This window comes from Lates calcarifer, linkage group LG5 (assembly GCF_001640805.2).
Source record: "Lates calcarifer isolate ASB-BC8 linkage group LG5, TLL_Latcal_v3, whole genome shotgun sequence".
NCBI lineage: Eukaryota > Metazoa > Chordata > Actinopteri > Centropomidae > Lates > Lates calcarifer.
Genome location: NC_066837.1, coordinates 17,942,441 through 17,954,622, shown reverse-complemented (window position 1 = coordinate 17,954,622; position 12,182 = coordinate 17,942,441). Strand labels below are relative to the sequence as shown.

The 12,182-nt window shown below is 38.9% G+C and overlaps 1 protein-coding gene across 1 annotated transcript in view; it reads left to right on the top strand.

Moving 5' to 3' along the window:
* The window catches only part of usp43a (ubiquitin specific peptidase 43a), a 106,617-nt gene that overhangs the window by 83,696 nt on the left and 10,739 nt on the right, over positions 1–12,182 (top strand). The window contains exons 12-13 of the mRNA XM_018665004.2: positions 3,011–3,130; positions 7,958–8,204. Of these exons, the coding sequence (XP_018520520.1) occupies positions 3,011–3,130; positions 7,958–8,204 (367 nt within the window). The remainder of the gene's footprint in view (positions 1–3,010; positions 3,131–7,957; positions 8,205–12,182) is intronic.

Here is a 12,182-nt window from a genome sequence, read left to right as displayed (position 1 = left end):
GAAGATTTTGATAGGTCGAGGTCAAAGGTCACCGTAGCTTCATGTACAGTTTTGAGGGAGTAATTCTAGTTTGTTACCATTTTTTTGCTATAGTTTGTACAGTTGTTTCAGTGAAGAACTCTTCAGATGAAGCACACAACCTGAGGATATCCTTATAGTAAAGTAGAATCAAAGTGCACGACATAATACTTCCATAATATACTGCCATGCAAGGACACACTGTAAAATTTCCTATCACACTGAACTGAATCCACTGAAGATTTTCATTCTGTCCCTGTTTTTGCTTCAGTTCCCACTCAGCATTATATAGAGAGAAGGTGCACCCACTTATTTAGTAGTATTTGAAAGGAAGCCTCAGAGAAGCAGTGATGCTGATGCATATGTCACTTGACATCTCTCCTCCACAGGGTGATGTGGAAATGAGAAATCACATTTCTTTGTCATATTGCCTCATTAGTGGGATGTAATATAAATATTTAACAGATGGTGGGAAAGTTTCTATAATTTGAGATCTGGAGTAGCTGCAGGAGCACCCTTGTTCCAATTTTTCCCATGTAAGCTCAACCTCAAGGCCTGACTTCTGAACGCATGGCCTTGGGATTTCTACATCTCCAGTGGCTCTCTACATCTTCTGACTCCCTTGCTATTCATAACACTTTTACTTCAGCAAATTGCATTGCATACTTCTCTTAACCATGACTGAATGTAAAGCCTCAGACAGTAGCGAGTTTGTGCTGAATCTTTAGAAAAAAAGTTTGATTTTAGTTTTATGTAATGAAATCAAACAATATTAATTTTATGTTTAAACTATTACTTGAAACTGTTAAACAATTAGGTTAAAGGTTGCCAGGTAGTAGAGGAGGTCTGACAATTGAAGAAGCAAAAAAATCTATAAATGCAAACTCATTAAGTATCTTCTCACATACTCGTATTTTTTTAAATTTGCAATTTCTTCTTATGGTTTGTTGTGACACTATAATCAAACACCACAATTGCTGAAACCCACAGCATTGACCTCTGCACACAAAAGCCACTGATATTTTTCTGTGCTCAAACTGCAATAAAAACAGCCTCAAGTTCATGACTGTTTGGCAGCTGGTGAAAAATATCTTAGTTTAATTGCCCTGTGAAAAACAAGCATGATTAAAATTTGACTGATCTGTTCTCAGTTTAAATAGAGTTTGTTGTGTATGTGTGAATGCTTGTCATCGCTTGTTTTATTTAGAGAGAATTCATGCAGAGGTTGACATTTCTTACTCTATTTTCTAATGAGGCAGTACATCAGTACAAAATAATAACACTAACAATTGTAACTGTGTCCTCGTTATCTAGGCAGTACATCATGTCATTTGTACAAATCTAAGGCATCAAGATGCCACAGAGCAGCTTAAGATTCAGCTGTACTGACACCATCAGTAACTGTTGTCACTTCAGATGATACTTGGTTGCAAAGGATGTAGCTTTTCACAAAAAGTATGTTCCGCTGATTGATTCCCCGTCCTCAAATTTCTCCTTTGCATCTCTTCTTTCTCGCAAGAGGGAGGAACTGCAAAAAAGAGGAGAAACAAGCAGACAATCAAGGGGATTGTATCATCTCTATCTTTTCCTTTCTCTCTCCCTCACATTACACACACACTGCCATCACTGCTGCTCAGGGCACAGCGGATCTGTATCCGGCAATAATTTCTTTCATCAGGTATGCAGTACAACAAGTATTCATTTCAGAGATAGAGTGAACTGTGTTAGAGTTACCAGAAATGATCCCACTGCCTGCTGAAACTCCCAATACACCAAAGCAGTGCCAGCAACCAGGACTGTAAAGTATACAGCACTGTAATACAAACACCTTATTAATACTGGGTAGGGCCTCCCTTTGCTCTCATAACTCAATTCAGTCTCCAACTGTCCAGTTTTTGTGCAGCCTCAGATTTCTGTCCTTGGCTGACAAGAGTAGAACCTGACGTGGTCTTCTGCTGTTGTAGCTCATCCGCCTCAAGGTTCAATGTGCTGTTCATTCTGAGATGCTTGTCTGCTCACTGATGACATTAAATGACGCCCTGTAACCTTAAATGTGCATGAAGCAGGTGTTCTTGATCTTCTTGTTCTAAAGCGGTGGTGAGTGTATTTTTTGATGACGCACTAACATGAGACAAAACAATTTAATTTCCTGATTTCATCTTGTAAACCAGAAGCTCATCATCTTGTACTGCACGTTTGGGAGAGAGGAACTGAGTTTTGAAAGTGGAACAATGACCCACTGGAGTCGCTGGCTGTAACCATAGCAACAGTAAATGTTAAGTTTTACTACGACCGGCCAGACAGATGTAGTCTGGGATTAACCGACAATCGATATTGGCAGGATTTTGCTATAGCCTCAGGACTTTTGTTATACTGACAGGGATGGTTTCATTTTAGTGGAATAATTTTTGTGAAGTAACTCATCGTCGCTCTGAGCAAAAACAGGGTTAAAGGTATTTCTCCTGTGTCAGATCCATATAGTATAAGCAAAGGGGAATGTCTTTGAGATATCAGTCACACACAGGGGACCATTGCACTTTGTCCACCAGATTCTCACTCTAAAATCATGAAGCAAGCAGAGACGGATGCAAGAACCACCAGGTATTCTCAGACTTGAAAAACATGTAAAAAGCCAAGTTTGGTCAGTTTCTTGCACAGTGAGTTCATGACCCCTAAGGAGTGTTTTTCCTTCTTCTTCTTTCTTTGGAAGATGGAAAATCTAAAGAGAGAAAAAATTATGAGAAATGAGAAAAGGCTTTCATTTAATTAAAAGAATGCAGACAAGTATTGACCTGACCTTGGTTTTGATCAGAACAGAGGTAATGAAAAACAGACTTATAACACCTATTTCCATATAAAGACAATTCATCTGAAGTAAACATATCACATAACATGATGACATCTCCACAAATATGAATAAACATGTTACATTTACAGTTCTTCATTTGATTTGTATAAACGTTTAATTGATTTATTCACTGACTGATTCCAGCTTGCTCCAGATGATGCCTGGAAGTGTCCCCACTGTAAACAGCTTCAGCAGGGCATGGTGAAGATGAGCCTGTGGACTCTCCCTGACATACTGATCCTCCATCTTAAGCGCTTCAGACAGGTGAGTGAGCTTACTAAAAGACTTGCTAGTTAGTCTTTCATTGAGTTAGTTATCTCCTAAAGCTTCAATTACAAACGGACAAAGTTAGCGACTAGTTGGTGAGGAGGCAGGTATTGCCTTCAGGAGCTGGAGCAGAACTCAACAAGAGAGTCAGTATTGGACTGGCATTCATCAGGTGGCCAAAAACACTGCTCCTTGTCTGCTGGGTATGTAGTAAGGTTTGTTAACACATTTTCCAGAACAACCTTACAAAGTAATAAAGTAATTATTGGATTTTCTCTTTTCTGCTAAATTGCAAAATCAATTAATGCAACTTTACCAATCATGAAACTCTAAAACTATTTGAATTTTGTCCATACTTTCTGTGTAATTGTGTTTTTGTTGTGCTGTTGATTTTTGTGGGGAGTGAAGGAAACAAAGTGATCAACAACTGAATCAATTCAATAGCTGACAGAATAGAAGAAAATGCTCTCATATTAATTGCTTCATCAAATATGTTGTAGAATTTAAGACGTGGAATGTAAGACAGAACAGCAACATGTTGCAGGACAGACTGTCGTCCTGTTTCATGGAAATTTCATCTACAGAATAAAATCAATAGAATTGCTTCTCCTGATTCTGAGCTCTGAGCCTTTCCAGCACCCGCAGCTCGGTTATTTTCAGTGAGGCAGAGAAGGGTGTGATTTCCCCAATCAGTGAAACATATCCTGTGGTCCTCTTTTTTTTTTTTTTAAAGTGGGAACTAACATCTCCATCTGGCGCAGGCACTGTCCCTGACCTCTGTGCATCGCTGAAGTTGTGTGTAAATTATCCAGTCATTATTCAGCATTACAGAGTGAATCACCAATCACCCTCAGCATCTCGACACTTCCTAACAACCTCGGCAACCTCAGCCAGGCAAATTAGAAAGGAGTCTGTCCCACGTATAGTCCCTCTCCATAGGTAACAAGTTTGTCTCTGTCTAGAGCCATGGGAGTACACATACGCACACAGAGAGAGGTGTTTTACACATTCTGGCTGTTTACTGAATGTCAGAGCGAAAATTAATTCAGCACGATACAACCGAGATCAAAGGTGCAGGCACTGCACAAACAAAAACTTTCTCACCTCAAATCTTTGATGACTTTCGAGTCAGCTTGGCTGGAAACATGCTGCTCGTGTACATGTTTGGGTAGAGAAAGCTCTTGTGTCACTGCAGGAGGACAAATATGCTGGAGGTGATCACTAATTAGTACTAGTGGTTGTGTGGCACTGCTGCTTTCCTTCCCAAGACACACATTTAAAATACAGTTCAGGATTTTTCCTCACTGCTTGGCTAAATCCACCAGGTCAGGGCGTCTCCACCCCTGGTTTTGCTTTGCCTCACCCTCCTGTGTTGTCTCAGAATAGGTTGGCTGTTCCTATCAGTCACTCTCCTTTAAGTTTCCCTTCAGTTCCCATGTGACCACTGAAGCCTTTAGTCTCTTGAGGTGTAGCCGTCCACAGAGTTATGCCCCAGATCCATACTAATTATTACTAATTAATTATTACAGATTATACTAATTAAGTTTAATTTTTAATTAATTTTTGAGTGCATTGTTATTGTATACCATTTTTCACATAATATCATACAAAGGAAAGGAATTAGAAGAGCCATTCACATCTGCAAAACTACTGATTACTGAACTACAGAGTTTAGTGAGACAGCTCCAGGAAGTTTTAAAGCTTTAGAGAATATCTCTTTAGGTTTAATCGGCAGTGGTGATCCAAATTTGCAAGCTTGACATCCACTGTATGGAGTATTGGTCAGTCAATTAGTTCTCTATTTTGGTCCAGACTGCAATATCTCTGTAACTGTTGGATGGCTTCTGATTAAGTTTTGGACACATTCATGTCCACTGAGGATGAATTGTAATAACTTTGGTGATTCCTCAAGGTTTCATCTGGTTCCATCATCAGGTTTTAGTTTATGATCAAATACGTGCAAAACTAATGACATTACCATTAGCCTCAGTTGTAATGTTGTGCTAACTGCTAAGTATTGGCATGCTAACACAATAAACTACAAAGGCTATCATAGAAGACATTATACCCTCTTTACACCAGCACGATAGAATTGTTGTTTCCACGATTGGGCACTCACAAATACTGTGTATTATGACAGTTGTGCGTATTCTGATAGTGTGTGCTATGAAATTGGGAAAGCACAGACACAAGGAGTCAAATGTCATATACGCCTTTTTCACAGAAGACATTTTGAAAAGTCACATAAGGAAAAGCATGGGTGTAAATAGTAAAATGCTAAATATGGGAAAACTTTGTAACACGTGCTTTTTTGACAAGTTAAAATGTCTTGCGTGAAAAAGTTCTACACTTCAGAGTCTGCAGTAAGAGCCTTTCCTCTGCAACACACTCAGATACAGTCACATTTTTGTAACCTTCCCATTTTCTGGGACAAACTCCAACACAGTAGCATTCTCAAAGGACTCATTAGTATCCCCACAATTGTCTGACACTGGGACCGTCTACACATAGTGGCTGCAGTGGCTCAAGCTGCTGCCCTGTGGTGTGTTCAGCTTAATTACTTCTGTAGACCAAATAAATAGGCCTACAAATGAATTTAATATTACTGGAATTATTTTTTCTGTCATCATCATTGTGACAAGTACCGTTAATATCAACATTCACTGATTTGAGGAGGATCTCTGCATGTCTCTCCACACATCTTTACTTTGTGTGCTAATGAGCATTATTGGTGTTAATGCAGATGTGCCTGAAACACTAACATTACCGAAGAATTTCTTTCTATATTGGTTCACAACAATATATAGGGATGTGCACAAATAATTGATGAGTCCATTAATCGTCACAATAAACATAGTCGACATCTATTTTTAAGAATCGACAAATTTTTATTTCACTTATTTTTAATCAGGTGGATATGCGAGGAAAGACACAGAACTAATGTTTATGGTTCTGTTTCTGCTGAGTGCTTCTTCTCTACTGCATGGTGTCTCTGTATGGTGCAAGCAATTAAAAGAAGCAAATTAGAGCATTATGCCAGGGGGTGGCTTAATGGTCTTCGCAGGAGTTATTGTTTTAGTAGTTTGATGTTCAAAATCTGTTTAATAAAGACCTTCGGGCTGATAACTCTCATAGACCACATATGCAAGCATATGTATGTGTCTGCATGTTCTGATCTCTCTGACCCAGAGTTACTGCTGCGTCTGTGCTGCTCTCCCTACACCTCTTGTGTAGACATTGTGTAGAAGTCACAATATTTTAGCTCCTGCTGCTTTGTCAGTCTATTTTTTTACCTCTGTTTGAGCCCCCTGACTTTATGGACGTACAGCTATAAATTGCTGCAATGTCGCTACATACAAAATACAATAGGAATATATCATTCATTCATTATCTATACTGCTCATCTGTTAAGGGTCGCATGGGTTGGAGCCTATTCCAGCTGGCATTGGACGAGATGGCCAGTCCAACACATATAGACAAACAACCGTTCACACCCAGAAAAGTACGCAGTCCGGTTTCTTTGATGGTGTCTCATTTCACTACTGGCAAAAGTTAGCTGGCACCGCTCACACTCCCATATAACTTCTGCCTCTCCTCAGAGAAGTAACCTTACATGTATCAAAAACCATTTATTCAGTCAAGGTTAAGTCTACCACTGTCTCTTTGTTCAGTGCTTGATTGGCATCCCTTTGCCTCTCTTTGCTGATCATGATCTCACAAGCAGCCCTGTGCTCATTCAAGCTCTATGAATCAAACACCAGCCAACACCATTAGGTGCTTGCCTGCAAACTCTCAACCCAGGCTGTGGTTCCCTTCCTCTGACCTATGTGCTTTCTGTCAGCTTTTACATCAGAATTCAGACAGTCACTCTGTCAGACTCTGTGCCAAGGACCAGGTCTGTATAAACAGAAGCCATTGATCTGCACAACACAGTGTCTAAGGTCATGGGTTATGCAGACACTTCCATCATAAGGTGCCAATCCCAGGAAGGGGCACTGATATTGGCAGATATGTGTCACTAGAAACTGAAATTGAATCAGTTACATTTGATTTGCATTGTTAAACTGGAATAATTCAATTTAAAACCTAAATCTGAATAGCATAATTTGAATATAGTATAATAAGAATATAATATAGTATTGAACATTGTATATTAATTTGTCTCACTGAAAATACAGCTCTTCCACATTCAGTTCTCATACTCAGCTTTTGAAATTCAATTCCAGTTTACTGACACTCACAGCTATTTGTTGTTATCTCAGCACTTTCAGTTGCCAAGACTGATATAAACAGAAAATCTATACTAAATCAACTTGTACAGAAAACTACTGCTACACACTTCTCAGTGGCTTCAAACTGCTTTATGTCTGGTTACTTGTAACAACCCCCATGAGTGCAACAGACAGCCCCAAACAGATATTTGCTTCTTTTTTATTATTGTTTTGTAGTTGTTGTTTTTTTTAATCTCTTTATCCTGCAGGTAAAAGCTAAGATCCTGCAGTAACATTACTGATAGAGAAGTGGTCAAAAATGCACAAACATGCTTGAAAGTTTCAACCCAAATAACCATGTGACACTAGTTTTCTTCTCCCTGATATGATAGTATTTGAAAACTATATTGTTTTTACCAGTGTTTTCATTATCTTTTTTTAATTTTATTTTATTTGCAGTAACATTCACATTTTATAGCCGTTTACTCAGTTCAGTGTTGAATCTATTTGTATAAGATCCATTCCTCATAGATTTCCACATAAAATTATGTGATATTTCATACCTGCATATATATGTACTGTATATATGAATTTAAAAAAAAAAAAAAAACAGGTGGGCGATCGAAGGAATAAGCTGTCAACCTTGGTGCGATTCCCACTGACTGGATTGGACATGGCCCCCCACATGGTGAAGAGGAGTCAGAGTATGAGGAACCTGAACCTTGGGGCCTGGCCGCCTTCCTGGAAGCAGCCCTCAGGACACCACCAACCTGCTGACCTGACCCTCCCACATGACTATCAGTATGACCTCTATGCTGTGTGTAACCATCACGGAGGAATGCATGGAGGACATTATACAGGTATGGAACTGTGTGGTACAGTATTTACTACATATTGACTACTTTTTACCATTGACTATATTTTTGACAGCTGATCAGATCAGCATATATACATATCCTCAAATAATTTCAGATGGGAAATTGTTGTTATTTTTAGCAACTTTGTGTTGCTATGGATAATTTCACTTCCAGTCTATGTTTTGTTTTTGTTGCTGATGCCATTAATGAATGGTCATATCAACTAGCACGTAAATAATTGAATTGAATCCAGCACATGCAGTCATTTTTCGAACTGTAAATTCCATTTTCTTACACACTTAATTATAAGCTTTTCTAAATAGCCCAACACAATTTGTCATATTTGGAAACAGAGATGAGGGCATGTTGTGATTAGATAATATTATAATCATCCCTTAATTGTAAATTTGAGGATAACAAAAGTATTTTACACCAGAACAGGCAGTACCCTCTGATTTATCCTGCACCTTTTCAAAAAACAGTTGCAGTAACTCAGAGATTTAGATTCTAACAGAAGACAAAATGCTGTCCCATCCCTGCCCTGTAGTGTCAAACAACGCAAACTCATCAAGGCAGAGAACATCTGAGTTCAACTGAGAATTCTCATTTTATGGATATGCTGTGGACATACTATACTTTTATGTTCTTCTAAAAACACATTTAGTTAGATGGAAACAGGACCTTAAGGCAGGCAGATATGTTTTCTGAAACAAACTGACATCTAGATTCAAAACATCCCCAACATTACAACTTCCATTTGTGCTCTCAGTATCTCCACAGTGATCTATTGCATTAGAGAGAAAACATCCTTGCCATTATTTTGTCACTATTCTTGATGCCTCCAGCAAAATGACTAGGCCCATTTTGATCCATTTCATGAAGTGGTAAAGACCAGTTCTTTAAAATCACATCTAACGTTCTTCCCATACCTAGGTCATATACTGACAACTCACCTATTTCTATAGCAACTGAAAAACTGGTAGTTTGATCTTAAGATTCAACTATTTTAGTGTCTGGACACAAAGTAACTAAAAATGTTTAATTTGTAGGTTGTACAATGCTTTTTGTGGCTCTTAGGGAGCTGTCAGCATTGGTTTGGTCTAAAGACTGCGAGTTTGAAAGTGTTGGAAACAATCTGCTCGTGTGGCGTCAGAAAGAAATGAGGTGGACAGACCTCTGCAGCCTCATCCCTGCTTTAGGCTAGAGGCTCAAGGCTGTATTAGCTACCACTAATATAACACACCTGAATCTCTGACAGAACTGTCAGTGGACAAGTTGCATCAAGGGCACTGTACAGTAGGTGCCATGTATTGACAAGGACACAGACTGCAGAATGAATACAGTATCTCTGGTTCTACTACATCAGTTTTCATACTCTCACACATTGTGAGTCTGACAATATTACAGGTGTTTGGTGCCAAACCAGTGGGGAATATCACAGAGTTATTGAACAGCCTCAAACTGCACTGCAGTATTTTAGTAAATCCTTTACTTGTCTATCCTCTTATTTAGTCACATTAATTAGTCATTATGCAGAATCTCACTGCTATTTTCAGTGAGTGCTGAAACTCAGTGAAGTGTTCAAAAGCCTAGATGAGATCTATACCTCAGGTATTTCTTTTTTCTGTGTTCCTTGTTCCTTGCTTGCTGCCCTCCGTCAGTCTCAAGACCCAATAAGGACCTTGCTGGAGTGAAAGAAACATGTCGTGGACATATTCTTCATTATCCAAATGAGAGAACTGAAATATTTGTTGGAAGTTATATTCTACCAACAGACATACTCCCAGGAGTAAACAGCTTAATAAACAGAGTATTTTAAGCTTGAAAAAGTGATTTGAATCATTTAATAGTGTCTATTTGGATACAGCTCTTTGGCCACAATTTGGGTGTCCTCTAGAGACCCCTAGGCATCGGCTTAGTAAAGTCTGGTCCATCCCAATACCTACACTGGCAGTAATTGCAAGTAGTCAAGTCCCTGCTTGAGCGATTTATTCCAAGTAACTGCCTTCAGTGTCCAAACAGCAATTAAGATTGCCAGTGTGTGGAGGATTTTCAGACCACACTGGGGGACACTTTAATGAGGTTAGGCCTTCCCTCATCCTAATAGGTGGCACTCATGTACTTGAGGTTGAGTCAGATGCTTTTCTTAAATTATTTTATTTCACAGCGAGTTCAAGGAACAACCATACAGAACAATCTGCCAAAAATGAAATGAAAAAATATCATCAAAAACTCACATCCCAGTGCGCTAGAGAAGCAATAAAGAAGACTAAATACACAGAGCTTCAAGTGGAACTTTCTACAGAATATTAAGATCTTTCTCAAAATAAATGATAAAAGTAGAGAGCTTATGTATATCTGTGTATAGCAAGCCATATCCATGGAGGTCGTACCAAATTGTTCATTCAGCCACAGCAAATGCTTCACTTTTTGCGCACTTGATTGTGTTGTTAAACAAATCAAAAACTGAAATCACATATTTATGAACTTATACAGGCCCTTTGCTGTGGCTCTCCAAATTGTGGTCAGGTGTATCCTGTTTGCTTAAATTATTCTTGAAAAGTGTCTAGATCTTGTTTTGAATCCACAGGCTGAGAGCATGAGGAAAAATATTCTGTGGTCTGATGAGAGGAAAACTGAACTCTTTGGGCAGAACTCCAAGCACTTTGTCTGGTAAACACCAGGCACTGCTCATCATCTGGCTCATGCAGCTTGGGGGGTGGGGGTGGGGGGGCTTCTCTCAGAATTTAGGGAAGGATATGCTGCCAAATACAAAGAGGTCCTTGAAGAAAACGTGCTCCAGAGTGCACACGACCTGAGATTGGTGCGACGGCTCACTTTTCAAATCTCTGTATTTGAGTGACCCAGCCAAAGCACAGACTTAAACCTCACAGAACATCTGTGGAGAGACCCGAAGATAGCAATTCACAGACACTTCACGTCCAGCCTGACAGTGATTGAGAGGATTTGCCAGAAAGAATAGGATCAATTCCACACGTGCAAAGCTTGTACAGAAGACTTGAGGCTGCACTTGGTGACTAAGTGGCCTATGTGAAGTACTGAATTAAGGGTCTGAATATTTTTGTAACAAAGAGATTTCAGTTTTTCAAGATTCAAAAAACATATTTTCATTTTGTCATTATGGGTTATTGAGTGTAGATTTATGGGCATAATGGCAGTTTTATCCATTTACAATTACGTCTACAACAGGTGTGAAAAGACTGAAGGGGTCTGAATATTTTCAGAAGCCACAAATGTTAAACTGAATTGAATGAAGCAATGGACTTCACAATAAAGCCTCTTCCTGCCAAATTCTGAGCTAGAGTCATTTCCATTTTTAAGACACTCAACTCTTGAGGAAAATATATAGGAGAGGTGGAGACAGCAGGAGATGAGGAGGACAGAGTGCTCATCACCATGACAGCTTGCTCACACAGTTGCATCCTTTCACTGGGTCTTTGTGATGTGGAGGTACAAGTCGTAGCCTTGTGCGCTATTACATGGCACAGTAGGTGATGTGTCATTTACCTAAAATAAAAGTTCAATATAGAAATTGTCATCTGTTGTTACCTAACAGATTTGATACATTAGCGAACAGCAGGAATACTCCACACTAAAACCCCACCCAGAGTTATGTGTGTGGTTAATGCAGGGTTATTATGTTATACATAAGTACTATATATCTACATTGTTTTTTTCATACAGAACATCTAAGCCTCTTATGACTTGTTTGGACCTCTATTTTTCATGTAAAGCAGATTGAGTTTATTATTATTATAAGGCATTGTACAAGTTGAAGGATAAGACCAACTATGAATTGATGCTGTTAATTTTCTGTCTGTGAACATTTCTAATGATCCAGGTCATGGTTATGGAAGATTAGTTTTATCAAGATAATGAATGTCAAGATAAGATTTTCTATAAATCCACTTCCATTTCCTACACATCCCTTTACTGCAGTGAGCACAACTAGCAAAATAA